The sequence below is a fragment of the Balaenoptera physalus genome, assembly GCF_965194825.1.
Source record: "Balaenoptera physalus genome assembly, chromosome: 20".
Taxonomy (NCBI): domain Eukaryota; kingdom Metazoa; phylum Chordata; class Mammalia; order Artiodactyla; family Balaenopteridae; genus Balaenoptera; species Balaenoptera physalus.
This window is the reverse complement of record NC_138901.1, coordinates 44197654-44212529: the sequence shown is the minus strand read 5'-3', so window position 1 is coordinate 44212529 and position 14876 is coordinate 44197654. Positions and strand designations below refer to the sequence as shown.

General features: G+C 50.6%; 2 protein-coding genes across 6 annotated transcripts in view; one reads left to right on the top strand and one right to left on the bottom strand.

The window, feature by feature from the left end:
* Positions 1 to 14208, top strand: part of UNC45B (unc-45 myosin chaperone B) — a 28931-nt gene extending 14723 nt beyond the window's left edge. For 3 of the 5 annotated variants that reach the window (XM_082439978.1, XM_082439977.1, XM_082439979.1), the window contains exons 10-20: positions 1335 to 1635; positions 2562 to 2656; positions 2803 to 2944; positions 3693 to 3833; positions 5202 to 5329; positions 6254 to 6320; positions 7242 to 7355; positions 7715 to 7830; positions 8647 to 8764; positions 10916 to 11071; positions 13554 to 14208. In XM_082439978.1, coding sequence (XP_082296104.1) covers positions 1335 to 1635; positions 2562 to 2656; positions 2803 to 2944; positions 3693 to 3833; positions 5202 to 5329; positions 6254 to 6320; positions 7242 to 7355; positions 7715 to 7830; positions 8647 to 8764; positions 10916 to 11071; positions 13554 to 13814 — 1639 coding nt within the window. In that variant the 3' untranslated portion in view covers positions 13815 to 14208. The other 2 variants (XM_082439980.1, XM_082439981.1) reach the window with 2 other exon arrangements.
* The window catches only part of NLE1 (notchless homolog 1), an 86756-nt gene that overhangs the window by 26465 nt on the left and 45415 nt on the right, over positions 1 to 14876 (bottom strand). The gene's annotated exons all lie outside the window — the stretch shown is intronic.

Sequence of the window (14876 nt, the reverse complement as noted above, 5' to 3'; positions counted from 1 at the left end):
ATCTCCCAGCCAGTGCCCGTTTGAACGAGGCCCCCTCCTGGTCAGACTGTACATGCTGCCTCTGAGGTCACCTGACACTGAGTGGGTAGGGTCACCGCCTTCAACAAATGGTGCCCGAGGCTGCCACTCCCCTCCCCCCTCCAGGGAGGTGCTTCATCAGGGGCCAGGGGCTGGGTGGAGGTTCAGGCACCAGCTGGCATAAGGAACCAGTTTAAAGGGCAGACCCCAACTAATTATGCAAGGCTGGTTCCCCGGCACTGAGTGGGAAGAAGATGAGGCACAGGACACGGATTGTCAGAGCTGGAGGGGCGCCCGGAGCTCCCAAGGCTGATCCCTCTCGCCCAGAGGGACTTGCCCAGTTACCCAGCCAGAGGCAGATGTGGGACCGGAGCCCAGGTCTCTGACTCTTGCTCCACGCTCTCTTCTTTCATTTATACACATCTGCATTTGCACTGTGCACATCTGCCCGGATTCCCCACATCAAATCAACCTGGGCAGATCACGGAAGGATCAGAAGGTGTGTCACCTCTGATGTCCTCACACAGAGATCCTTCTGCAGAGTAGATGATAGTAGATTTTGAAAGGAAGGCAGAAACTTCAGGCTCTTCTAGTCTACCCCTCACCCCTGACTTGTTAGGGGAAGGGACTGGACCAGACAGGGGATTGACTGGCTCAGGCTACATCGTGACTCAGCTACACGGCAGAGTCAGGTCGTGCGGCAGGCATCACGGTAGCCCTATTGTGCTGTGGTGGCTGCTGTCCTGTCCCACCAGACACCCCAGCTTCTGGGAAGCCTGTTGGCTGACAGCTGTCACCTGTCACCTCTCTTTGGGGACTTGCCTTGGCTGAGGACAGCTGTTCACCCTTCTCAGGGCAGCCAGCATCCAATGACTTGTCCCTCACCCCAACTTGGAACAACTTTGAAGGGTGTCTCGGCTCTGGAACTCTTCGCAAGCTGAGGCTTTGTCATGACCGCATCTCAGTCCAGTGCCTCCCTTCATCCAGGCCTGATTTCTTCCCTTTCCCAACAGGTGTTGATCCCGAGAGCTCTCCCGAATAAACTTCCTGAGTGTCAGTCCCCATCTGAGTGTGCTTCTTGAGGAACACATCTATGACTTCATTTATCCCCATCGTAACTCTGAGAAGTAGTAGTGCTATCCTCAGTTTCCAGATCAAGAAGCTGAGGCTCAGAGAGGTTCAGTGAATTGCCCCAGGTCACACAGCACATGAGTGTTGGATCTAGGATGCAAAAACAAATCTGTCTGTCCCCAAATCTCACACTCCTCCCACTCCCCTTGGCCAGTTCTCTTGACCACGCTGGCCCTCTGTTTTAGGGGCAAGTTTGACCCCCAGGACATGGACAAGAATGTGATTGCCATCCAGACGGTGTCAGGGATCCTGCAGGGCCCCTTTGACCTGGGCAATCAGCTGCTGGGACTGAAAGGAGTGATGGAGATGATGGTGGCTCTGTGTAGCTCAGAGCGTGAGACGGACCAGCTGGTGGCCGTGGAGGCCCTCATCCATGCCTCCACCAAGCTCAGCCGTGCCACATTCATCATCACCAACGGCGTGTCACTGCTCAAAAATATCTACAAGACCACCCAAAACGAGAAGATCAAGATCCGCACGCTGGTGGTGAGTGCGCTGGGTACCAGACACTGTGCCGGGCATCAGGGACACCAGAGTGAATGAGACGTGGTCCCTGTCCTTGAGGAGACCACGCCCTAAGCACCCAGATCCACCCACAGGCCCCTGCAGATCGGGGTGATAAGCAGGAGGCTGTGAGAACGTGGATTCAGGATGGGGGACCCTGCCACGTAACCCTAACAATGATCTCCTCGATGCTTTTGAACGACACAAACACTGATGAGCTTTTGTCCACCAAGTAGTTTCACTGCAGACTCCAAAAACTCAAGTTTGTTTCCTTAATCGGTTTCTATATAGCACAGTTAAACCTGCTGCATTGTTTCCATTTTCATTTTATAGAAATAACTTCCTTTTTCTTGACAATTACAGTGAAGATTTGAGTCATTGATCTGTTTGTTTGGTTTTTTTTTTTTTTCGTTCATATCAATTAAAAAAAAACTAATTTTAGCTTCTGCCATTGTGAGTTTTCTCTTATGGAAGACATTTTTTTTCCTAGCAAGAGTCCAAATTCTTTCCTGGGTAAAAATCTGCACATCTGAATCTGCCCCCCAACAAAAATATGATTTCACAGACAGTTTTTGTGCCATAAGTTTATCATTGTGGTTACAGATATGGTTAGTATTATCCTGTGCTGATTTTTCAAAATGATAGACACAAAACATCTACGTGGGCAAAATGGTGGGGGAAAAGGGTAAGTTAAAAACCTCCAGCTTTGTGGGCATCTACCCTAACCTGGAAGCCTCAGGGAAGGCATCTCAGAAAGGTGACACCTGCCCTGAGTTCTGCAGGATGCAGAGAGGTTTATCCAGGCAAAGAAAAGGGGCAAAGTGTTCCAGCCACAGGGACCCGTTTGAGCAAGGCCTCGTTCCCAGGCCTTGGTGTCTCTGATCCTACACATCTCCCCTCCTCCCCAGGGACTCTGTAAACTTGGCTCTGCAGGAGGCACAGACTATGGTCTCAGGCAGTTTGCAGAAGGGTCGACAGAGAAGCTGGCCAAACACTGCCGCAAGTAAGGGGGTCCTATTTCCCCAAGCCCACCATCTTCTCTCGGGGATGTGCCCTAGTGGATGCCAGATCCTAAAAAGCCGCCCACCTGCTGCCCTGAATTGCTTCACTCTTGCCCCAGTCCCAGCACCCTTGCCTCCCCTCCCCCAGGTGGCTGTGCAACACGTCCACAGACACCCAGACCCGGCGATGGGCAGTGGAGGGCCTGGCCTACCTCACGCTGGACGCCGACGTGAAGGATGACTTTGTTCAGGACATCCCTGCCCTGCAGGCCATGTTGGAGCTGGCCAAGGCAAGTGTGGCCCTGGCCTCTGGCCTCAGGATCTGCTGGATTCAGGCTCACGGGGCTGTACACTGAGCATGGGAAATCAGACCCCCCTGTCCTCATCCTGACTCTACCCCCTAACTCTTCCCGTAAACCTGGGTTGGTCATTTCCCTCTGTCTGGCCCTCATCTTTCCTGACTGTAAAATGGGCTCAAAACTCTTCATGCCTTCCAGGCAGTGGGAGGATGAATAAGATGAGGGTATTTTTTTCCTGAGACCCGCCCCCCTCCCCCCCCACCAAGGGAGTTGAGGTTTTTGAGGGACTGAGGGGCAGTACCTGGCCTCTTCTGGGCCCCTCCCTCCATCCCAGTCCCTCCCAGATGCCCTTCCTCCTCTGCTGGGTCACCTCCCCCCGCGCCCCTCCTCTCCCCGCTCTTTCCCGCCACTAAAGGGTGGAAGTGTGGGAGGGAGTTTCCACCAAAGGGTGTCCAGCTCCCACCCTATCCCAGCGCAGTCTGATGGAAAGCCTATGGGACTGGGCTTTTGAAAGGGGCACAAAGCAAAGAGTGCACTGAGAGGACTCCCGTTCGTGCTCTGGGGTGCTGTTGAGGGGAGCAGAGCCCGTGTGAGCAGAGCCAGTTCCTCTCCCGCGGGGCCACGCCAGCCACGCTCCTCCCAAACCAGCCTGCCTGTGAGGGAGCCTCTTGGAGGCAGTGGTTTGTTCTCAGGTTTCCGTGCTGCCTGTCCCCTCCTATCCCCCACCTCCTGCCTCCAGACCCCTGACAAGACCATCCTGTACTCGGTGGCCACCACCCTGGTGAACTGTACCAACAGCTACGACGTCAAGGAGGTCATCCCTGAGCTGGCGCAGCTGGCCAAGTTCTCCAAGCAGCACGTGCCCGAGGAGCACCCCAAGGTGGGGAAGGGGATGGCCGGGAGTGGGGGGGGAGCTGTACCACCGGACCGCCAGAGAGGGGGGAAGGACAGTTAACGATGTTCAGGCGCCGTGCCTGTGTGTCTGGGAGGATTTGGTGGAAGACGCAGAGGAATTGAAGAGGATCATGGTCAGTTTCCCTCACTAGGTGGCACTCGTGTTTTTTCTTAGTGTTAATGTTCTGTGGAGGGGGAGGAGGAATTGACAATTTGTAGTCGGAGAAACCAAATGGAGCCAGGATGAACGTTTTCCAGTTTATGTTGTTGATTTCATGGACGTCTGACAGTTAGTTGTATTTCATGTTTTCCACATTTATACAAATTTTATTTTCTGGGATATCTGGATTTGGGGATATGGGTGCTAAGTACGAATAATGAGAAGTGGAGGGACGGGGGATCAGGGGCAGCCCAGGTGTCACAAGTCCCCTTGGGACCCTCCCCACAATGATTCCCTGCACGCAACGGCATACTTTGTATGTGGTTTGTATATGACTATACATGCATTGTATTTCCAGCCAATAAAACATTTAGATTTTTCAAAAAATGACCAAAGTCATATAACCATGTTGCAAAACAAACACAAATGTGACAGTAGAGAAAAGAAAATAGCTACTTGAGATTACATCATCTCCCTCTGAGCACTATTGTCATTTTGGTGTGTTATATCACCTACCAGAGGCTCTTTATTTCTGTGTGTTTTAAAAAGAATAGTTATAATCAGGGGACCTCCCTGGTGGTCCAGTGGCTAAGACTCTGTGCTCCCAATGCAGGGGACCCGGGTCTGACCCCTGGTCCGGGAACTAGATCCCACATGCTGCAACTAAGAGTTCGCATGCCGAAACCAGAGATCCTGCGTGGCTCAACTAAGACCCAGCGCAGCCAAATAAATAAATAAATAATTTGAAAAGAAAAAATAATAAAAATAGTTATAATCAGAATATAGTTATTATTTTGTACCCAATTTGGGGAAAATACTTTAGATGTTTTCCACACTGCTATGTCGTTCTCTGAATCATTTTTTAAAGCTGCATAGGATTTCACGCAGGCAAGGGTGTAGAGCATGTTCTGCTGCCATGAAGTTTTAATGTGGCTTCTAGAGATTGCCTCTTCCCAGCCACCCTGAGGATTATCTGTAGAGACTATTCAACCCTGGGGCTGACCCAATCCACTGTTAGGTCAGCTTTATCGGCTCTCTCTCCCCTCCCACCCCTGCTTACCCACCCCGCCCCCATGCATAGCCTAATGGAAAGCTAGCCTCCTGCAAGGAAGTAACATCTAGGTCATCTAGGGTTTTGGATGGTCTTCCTTCTCTTTCGGGATTGATTTCCTTGCCATCTTTTCATCTCCCCAGGACAAGAAGGACTTTGTGGACAAGCGGGTGAACCGGCTTCTGAAGGCCGGCGTCATCTCAGCGCTGGCCTGCATGGTGAAAGCAGACAATGCCATCCTCACTGACCAGACCAAAGAGTTGCTGGCCAGGTGCGGCTGCAGCAGTTCAGGGCTGGGGTCTGAGGGGCCTGGAGGCAGGAGGCTGGGTGGGGAGACGGAGATGGCGGGGGTGGGGAGTAAATGAGGGAATGAGCCATTAGGGGTCTGAAGAGGAGGCTGATGGGGGTCAACACTGAAAAGTGACCCGGCGGGCAGGTCATCACAGGGGCAACTTTGCATTGGGAGGAAAGAGGTCACTGTCCATTCTGCTGACCTGGTTCCCAGGCCCTGAAATGCCAAAGATGAAAGGCACGGTTTCTGTGCAGCCTGACAGGAGGCACACAGGCTCACAGTTACCACACGACGCGGCAGGTGCCATGATGGGGGACATACAGAGGACAGGCTGGAGCACGAGCAGTGGCCCCCAACTGGCCAGACTGGAGGGCAGGTGGCTAGGCAGCTAGGAAGGCCTCCTGGAAGATGTAACAACTCAGGGGAACCCTGAAGGAAAAAAAGGAGCCACTCAAATGCAGCAGAAGGAAGGGTTCCAGGCAGAGGGAACAGCGTACGCAAAGACCCTGAGGATGGAGGGAGAATGAGTGAATGAGGACGGGGTTCTCCAGGGAGATGTCTGGAGCATGGAGTGCACAGGAGAGAGTGGTGCTAGATAAGACCAGAGAGGACGGCAAGGGCCGGAACATGGTGGTCCTGGGGTGCTTCCATGTGGAAGAGTTTCTCCTGGGTGGTGGGCAGCAGGGAGCCATTTGGCATCTCCCTAAACAGGGATGGGGCCGCTGCTTGCAGCTACATCTGGTCTCACTTCCTCCCCAGCCACTTATGTCCATGGCAGTATCTTCCCAAGGTTAGTTCTGGGGCACGTGCTCACTGGTAGCACTTCCCAGAGTTTCACTGGGCCTGCTGATGCCTGGGAAGGGTGTGCTCATGCACTGAATGTCCTTTATCCTTGCTCTCCAGGGTATTCCTGGCACTGTGTGACAACCCAAAGGACCGAGGTACCATTGTGGCTCAAGGTGGTGGCAAGGTACATTGGGTGGGCTAAGGGGTCCTTGCCATCCTAGAAAGTGCTTCACTGGGGAGAAGCACACTTGTGTATGTGTGTGTATGTCTGTGTGTGTGCGTCTGTGTGTGTGTATACGTGTCTCTGTGTGTTTGTGTGTCTATGTGTGTAATTGTGTCTCTGTGTGTATGTATGTGTCTCTGTGTCTCTTCATTTGTGTACATGTGTGTCTCTTTGTGTGTGTATGTGTGTGTGCACGTTCTTTGCCTGGCCCAAGAATGATGCACCGCCTGCCCCAAGCCGACCTCTGGAATACAGTCATTAAGGTATCTGTGCTGTCGGTGCCTAAGTCTATGAAGTGTCATGGGATTTACTGTGGGATCCCATTTATCCTTCTTGTTACTGGAAGGAACCCTGGTGCAGACAGAGACCGTAGGCTTTGCTATAGACGGCTTGTCATCGAGTCCTTGATTGTCCCCTTTTTAACTGCGCAACTTCGGGCAAATTACTTAATCTCCCTGAGCCACAGTTTCCTCATCTGTAAAACAAGGGAGAACATCACACACTCACTTTCCAGAATGTCACAAGGATTAGAGAAAATACACTTAAGTGTTGGCTCATAGGAGGTGCTCAGTGAATGGCCACTATTACAATTAGGTTTGACTTAGTCAGAAAGTAAAAAATGATTGATTTATTTTTCCAAAAGCCACATGAACGTATGGATGGGTGGGGAAGAGGGCGGGCGAAGATCTCCATGTGTGCTGGGAACCAAGGGGAGTGAATCCGTGATTAAGAATTTAGCTGTTTTCCATGATGCTCAAGAGTTGACTCTATTACAGAGTCTTCCTGAACTTCTGATAGAACAGACAGCAGTTGGAGAGGGAGGCTGGGGAGAGAGGCCTCTGTATATCTGTGACCGAGGAGTGACTGTGCCCTTTCTTGCAGGCCCTGATTCCCCTGGCTTTGGAGGGCACAGACGTGGGCAAGGTGAAGGCAGCCCATGCTCTAGCAAAGATCGCTGCAGTCTCCAATCCGGACATCGCCTTCCCTGGGGAGCGGGTGGGTGATGGGGGCGGTGGGGTGGTAGTGATGGGAGGAATCTGCTCCCAGGGGCCCTTCCCCTTGTCACCCTACCCCTGGCCTGGGAGGGGGCGTGGTGCTGCCACAAAGAGGGCCATGAATTGGAGGTGCGTGGATCCCAGGCCTGGCTCTACCTCTGACGAAAAAGGCCGTCCCCTTGGAAACTCAGTTATCTCATCTGCGAAGTAAAGGAAATAATCCCGCCCCTCAGGATCATTGTAAAGATTGAATCAGACAATGGGTGGGCACATGCATTGGAAATTCTAGAGCTGGGCACCTGTAAATGACTGGGGGGACATGGTCTCTACCTGACCACTCCTTGACGCCTCCCCCCACAGGTGTACGAGGTGGTGCGGCCCCTTGTGAGACTCCTGGACACACAGAGGGATGGGCTCCAGAACTACGAGGCTCTCCTAGGCCTCACCAACCTGTCTGCGCGGAGTGACAAACTCCGGTGAGTGGGGCGTAGAGGGGGCAGGGGTGGAGAGAGGTGTCCCATGAAGTGTTGGTGGAAATGTCACAGGTACCGTGTGTGCTTTTCTCTGAGGACAGGCTCGAAGGCAGTGGGTAGAAACGACCGTGAGAGGGATTTGAGCTAGCACTTGGAAAGACCACAGTGAATGTGCAAAGCCAAAGGAGACTGGAAAGACATTTCCCTCTGAAGTAGTAGAAAAGATATCAGGTGGATGGGTGGGGATAAAGTGTCCCCACCCATCCCCGGAAGCAGGGGGATGGTGGGATTGGGTTGAAATTCTTTTGATTGCAAGTGGCAGAAAACTCAACTCCAGTTGGTTTAAGCATAAAGGGAATTTAATGACTCAGGTCATTAATGACTCATCTGGGATAAACCAGATTCAGGTGCGGCTTGATGCAGGGGTTACAAAGCTGTCCTAGATCCTACATCTCTCCACCTCTTCTGTCTGTATTGTCTTAATTTTCAGACAGGCTCTTCCCCTCTCTCATGATCACAAGAGGGTTGCTCCAGACTTCACATCTTCTTGGCTTCATCTCCAGCAGGAGAGAGAAAGACATTTCCCCAGCAATAATACAAGAGAATCTCCAGCTGGGTGACATGTTCATCCCAGACCCTGTTGCTATGGCCAGGATGCTGTGCTATGTCATTGGACGCTCCTCCTGGAGCTGGGGGTGGGATTACTGCCATCTAAACCATGCTGGCTGAGGGTGTGGAATGGCCCTTGGGTGGCCAAAACCCCAAATGCTCATTACAGAGGACTCAGCAGCCTCTCTTCTTCCACCCCTCACACCCTAGGCAGAAGATCCTTAAGGAGAAGGCCTTGCCAGATATTGAGAACTACATGTTTGAGAACCATGACCAGCTGCGGCAGGCAGCCACCGAGTGCATGTGCAACATGGTGGTGAGCAAGGAGGTGAGGGGGCTCAGGATGGGAGTGATCAAGGCATGGAGAGTCGGGCCACAGGTCAGGGCCTGGGGCTAGACTGGGGGCTGTTACAGTGGTATTAAGGCAACATTTTGTCAAAGAACCCAGGAATCCCTGAATCTTTCCTAGATGACAGCCTCCCTCCCGATAGGGACCCCGAGAGGAATATAATGCACAAAGGAGACAAAGGAAAATACACAAAGTAATATCATCCCTAGCTGTGGCTTTGACCCCAAAGCTTGGGCTGGATGGTGTAGAAGTCCCATTTCACCAAGTTATTTACTAAATAATCTTACAGCAAAAAAGATATGAGGCCAGGGCCTCTTAGATGTCAAGAGAGGCTAGACCACTTGGATCTGTTGAAGCTCCACATATATAAAAAAATGAAGAAATGCAAAAACAGTCACAAACGATTTTAGAATATGTTAAATGTTAACATTTAATGAACGATCGCTGTCTCCATAGAAACTGCAGTGCACTATAACTGTGTTCGTCACAGAATAATTATAGGATTTGTAAAAATAAAATGAATTCAGAACACATCAATGGCTTCATGGTCTGGTACTGGGATAAATTATCACCATATGATGAATGAATGTCTCCTTCTTTCCATCCTGGCAGAGCACTGCTGTGCCTGTAGGTAGAACCTCATCAGAGGTAACAACAGGGTTGAAATCTGAGGCCCTTTGTTAACATGACAACCAGGGCTAGTGGCCGAGTGTGAGACCCGCTCTGTTGCCCCTCAGTTCTTAAGTCAAGTCTTGGATGTTCTCACTGTTATAGGAGGAAAACCTGATCCATGAGAGCCTTTTAAAGTCAAAAGAAATAAAGCTACCACAGTCCACCAGGGAGCTGGCCTGAGGCTGGGCTGGGGGCCTGGCAGCCATGTGGGAGAAGAGAGTGTATCCAAAGACAGCGGGGGGGAGAGTGATGGGATGGGGAGCAGCCTCCCCGGCGGGGAGCACCAGCTGCCACAACAACCCGAATCAAAATGAACAGTGGTCCCAACAGGAAAGAAGTTCATTTCTCGCTCACATTGGGATCAGGTGGCTCGCTTCCAAGCAATGACTTAGGGATGCAGCCATCTTCAATCATCAATAACTATACCCCCCTCCAAAAAAAGAACTGTCTCTCCCTCTGCTACCTTGAGAGTGGTCTCCATTCAGACGGGGAATGGGGAGACAGACCACAGGAGAGACCCCTGTAGCGCTCCACTATGGTGGCCTGGAAGTGACACACATTACATCCATTCATGTTCTGTAATGAGAATGAGGTCATGGCCGTATTTAGTGCAAGAGATGGGGAATGCAGTCCTTTTGGGACAGCTGCTTTCCAGTCACACCTGTGCCCCGTGAGGGGACTGCGCTGACTGTCAGTATACTCTTACCTCTGAGGACCACTGCTCCAGCTTCAGGGAGTTGTAGGTAGAGGTTTATAACCTGGGCAGCTGTGACCTTTGACCCCTCTTGGCGTTCCCCTTCTAGGACACCTCACCCAACAAAATGCCCTTAAATTTAACCAACCAGATTTTACTACAGAGCAGAGGGGTGGGGAGGGTCAGTGTGCTTTCAGACATGTCAGGGCCCTGGGCCCCGGGAGGCTCTTCTCCTGGCTTTTGGGTGCTTGGGAAGCCTCATCCCTCACCTGGTGAATGGTACAGCAGCTCTTGAGTACCATGTAAACTACCCAACTGTCTACTGCTCTTGCCAAGCCTCTGTGCCTTCAGGGACTGCAAAGTCATTTAACGGCAGACCCTGAAGGCCCATCCGTTGTGGGAGAAACAGTCCAGGCTTCCCCAAAGGGAAGTGAAACATGGCTCTTCAGGCAACATCTACCCTTCAGAAGTCTGTGCCTGCCCTTTCCCCAGGGGTTGGAGCGCTGAATGCAAACAGAGGCGACAGCGAATGCTATACAAGGAACCCCTTATTCTCTTTAACCTTTTAGCTGGAGGACTCTGCAGCACGTTCATCTAGCTAGTCAGAGAAGACTTCCTGGAGGAGGAGGTGTCATGGGTGAGCTGCTCAGAGAAAAGCTCTGAGGGATCTTGGGTCAGAGAATATGGCTCCAGATGCATCTTTCCCTCTCCAGGCTGGGCAGGTGGGGGCATTTTTCTCTGAGCCATGTACCCGCCTCCCACAGGTACAGGAGAGGTTCCTGGCTGATGGGAATGACCGGCTGAAGCTGGTGGTGCTGCTCTGCGGGGAGGATGATGACAAGCTGCAGAATGCGGCCGCGGGGGCGCTGGCCATGCTGACGGCAGCGCATAAGAAACTGTGCTTCAAGATGACTCAAGTGGTGAGAGCGGGCCCTAGGGACTCTGGGGAATCCCCCCACCCCCAGCCCACACTGCCCTGCATGATCCTCTGGGGGGGAGGCCAGCCCCTGTATCTGTTCCTACCACTTAAAGAGAGGAGACTCTATACGCTTCGACCCCTTACACTCATTATTTGGACTCCCTAAGTGTGCTAACTCACTTTGGTGGTGCTTATAAGTCATTTCTTAAGAATAATGACGATAATAATAATAGCACTAACTATTGCCGTGGAGCCCCTGAGCTCCCCAAGAGAAGAATGGATGTGGTTGGGTTACCATCCACAGTTTGGCGAAGAGGCAGCAGATTCTCTTAAGTTCACGTGATGACCAGACCCTTTGTGGGACTGTGGCCATCTCAGCAGGTGTAATGAGAGTGATACTGACACAGCCGCAAACAAGGGGATGCAAAATGAAAGTTTCCTTATTTCACCAAACTGAACTTAGTTTGTGGGCATCACATTCACTGATGGTGAAAAATGTAAACATCTCAAAAAAAATGTAAACATCTCAATTCAAATATTTTAAAGCAAGTCTGCTTTAAAGGCAGGCTCTTTTAGATAGCCAGCTTAAGGCAGGTGTGTGTGTGTGTGTGTGTGTGGTGTGTGTGTGTGTTCTCTAAATTCCATGGGGGCTTATGCTGTCCTGGCACCAGGGGAGGGGTCTCTCTCCTAGATGTAGCTCATCCTGCTTGATCCCTGGCCTTCAGCACTTTCCCTAAGGCAAGTTTTTCAAAATTGTAAGATGTGTAAGAGTCACACGGAGGGCTGGTTAAAACACTTTCCCCAGATATTCTGACTGAGTAGATCAGAGGTGGGGTGCGTCCAGCCTGGGGACCACAGGCTGCTGTCCTAAGGCAGCTTCTGCTGAAGTTACTGGTCACACATTTCTGTCACCAGGCCCCGCAGGGTGCTCTGTGACTCCTCCACTTACTGTTCTCCAGGCGCTGCTCTAAGTGCTTGCACCTATTATGTCATTCCATCTTCCCAACAACCCTGTGCAGTGGGCATGATTATTATTATCCTCATTTACCGATGGTGAAACCGAGCTCAGAAAAGTAATAGCCCAACACCACATAGCCAGTTAGATAGGAGGGGACTGGGATCCTTCAGGATTGCAACCCACTCCTGGCCACTTCTTCCATCTTCTCAAGGGGCTCAGAAATCCTGGCTGCATTCCTGTCCCAGGGAGCGATAGGCACTAGACCCATGATCAATTACGCATCAGCATAAAATCTTTCCCTGAACCCTACCACAGCTAGCTGAACTTTCCTTTCCTTTCCCTGTGGTAGGATACAGTGCAGAGTTTACAAAAGTCTGCTTAGAAGCTCCAAAGAAATAATTTGCCTTTTCCTCCTCTCTGTATCTGTCTCCCCATCTGATAGCGGTGTATGTAGAAAGGTATCCTTGCTAACTACTGGAGGGTAACAGGTCTGAGGAAGCAAAGCGGAAATTGTTGGATTAGTGCCTAAAATCATCATTCCTGTCCACTTCTACTTGATGGGCTCTTACTATGCTCTAGCCATAATGCTAAGCTCTTTTCATGTGTCATATCATTAGATCATCACAATATTATGAGGTAAGATAACAGATGAGGCTCCTGAGGCTTGGAGAGGTTAAATAATTTAGTGAAGGTCATACAGTTGGTAAGTGGCTGAGTTGGGACCTGAACACTAGTCTCTCTGACTCCAAAACCCATACTGATAACTATTCTCTTCTGTGTCTGTTGAATGTTGTAAGTGTCAAGCCTCCTGGTTCTATTCTCAGCTCCATTTCTGTCTCCCGGGGGGTGATCAGAGTGGTCTAGAGTCCTGTCTCCCCCACGTACAGTAGTTGGGCTGCTTCACAACTGGGAATGGAGGAGAGAGATGGAGGAGGGGTGGAGGAGAGGGTACATGCCAGACTCCAGTGTTAATTCCAGTTGAAGTCAGGGCTGGTGGAGTGCATGCCTAGGGCATGTCTCTAAGGGGCACCTGGGTTGGCAGAAGCAGGCGTTGTGCATGCGTCCAGGGTTAGAATCCTCCTTTCTGAACACCCTCCATTCCCATTCCACTCAGGCATGCAGTGGGCCTGTCCCTTTGCTTCTCAAGATGCTTAAAAATTAAATGGATGTGTGGATGTTTATTCTCTACTATTTCCAGATGTGTGACCGTAGCTAAGTTACTTTCTCTCCTTGAACCCCAATTCCTCCACTTATAAAATGAAAAGGATTGGATTATTTCAAGCTCCTTCTAGTTCTTCAATTCCTGCCCTGGTCCTGGTAAGGAGATGGGCATCACCCAGCTAGTCCCAAGGGGCTCAAGTGGGCAGATGCTGAGTCCCACACAGATAACCAGATGTGTGCTTGCCCTTTCAGAGCTCAGGATCTGGGCCTGGCCAAGGCCTTCTGTTTATCTTGTCCAAAATCTCCTTTCTCCATCCCCCCACTGATTCCTCCAATCCTTCCTTATCCTCCTCCCCACCTTCAGACGACTCAGTGGTTGGAGATCCTACAGCGGCTTTGCTTGCATGACCGGCTGTCAGTTCAACACCGGGGCCTGGTCATTGCCTACAACCTGGTGGCAGCTGATGCTGAGCTGGCCAAGAAGCTGGTGGAGAGTGAGTTGATGGAGATCCTGACTGTGGTGGGCAAACAAGAGCCGGACGAGAAGAGGGCAGCAGTGGTTCAGACAGCTCGGGAATGTCTCATCAAATGCATAGATTATGGCTTCATTAAACCAGTGTCTTAGACAGGGGCCCAGAGGGATGCTGGGGCTGCTCCTGTACTGTGTAGAGTTCTGAGCTATGAACTCCTGGGGTGTCAGTTCAGCTAGGGATCATAGCAGCGACCATGAAGTCTCCATATAAAAGAAGGATCTGATTGTCCCCTGAGTTGTGAATCTCCCCCTTTGCTCTAGGAAAGTTTGCATGTTTCATTAGCTCTCTTGTTCCTTGCATCTGTCGTGTTTCCCAAATTCCTAGAATAATTTTCATCTGTGATTAGGAAGACAGGTTGGATAATTCTTTCTGTACCCATTCCAGAGGCCAGGATAATGGGCTGAAGTTCTTTATATTTTGGAAAATGGATTGTGTGGTAAAGTAGGAACTAACAGGTGTGTGAATATAAACGTTAGTGCTGATGCATCTGGAGGCTGAGCTGTGCTGGTTTTTATATCCTCTCTCCCATGCTGTTTGAATAAGGCTGCCTAGAACTGCATGTTTCAGCTGTAGTGCCCTGTCCCAGCCCCACGTCCATTCCCATCACTCAACTACAATGGAAGTACAGTTTATGTTCAAGAGTATGACATGATTTTTGCAATTTACTTGGGGAAATCTTCTAAGCAAGATGGATGTGATGAATATAAATAAGATCGACTCATAGTACTTTAAGCAAAAAAAAAAAATTCATTGGTTCATATATCTTGTCAATGCAGGGAAAGGTCTGACATTGTTAGAACCAGGGCTCAAATGTTGTCATCAATATTCTTTTCTGTGTGAGGGCTTTTATCTCTCTGTCATCCCCCGTGTCATATCTTGGTTTTAATTTCCTCTGGGTTGGGCTTAATTTCTGGCAAGCTCTTTTCATCTGGTGGGAAAGATAGTGCCCAGAAGCTCCAGACTTCCACGTTTGTTTATTTTTTCCCGTGGTTTGTGGGATCTTAGTTCCCCGACCAGGGATCGAACCCTGGCCCTCAGCCATGAATGTAAGGTGTCCTAACCACTGGACCACCAGGGAATTCCCACATAGTTGTTATAGCTCATAATTATGGAAGAGAAGAGAGAGGACCATTCTTAATAACCCATCGACATTC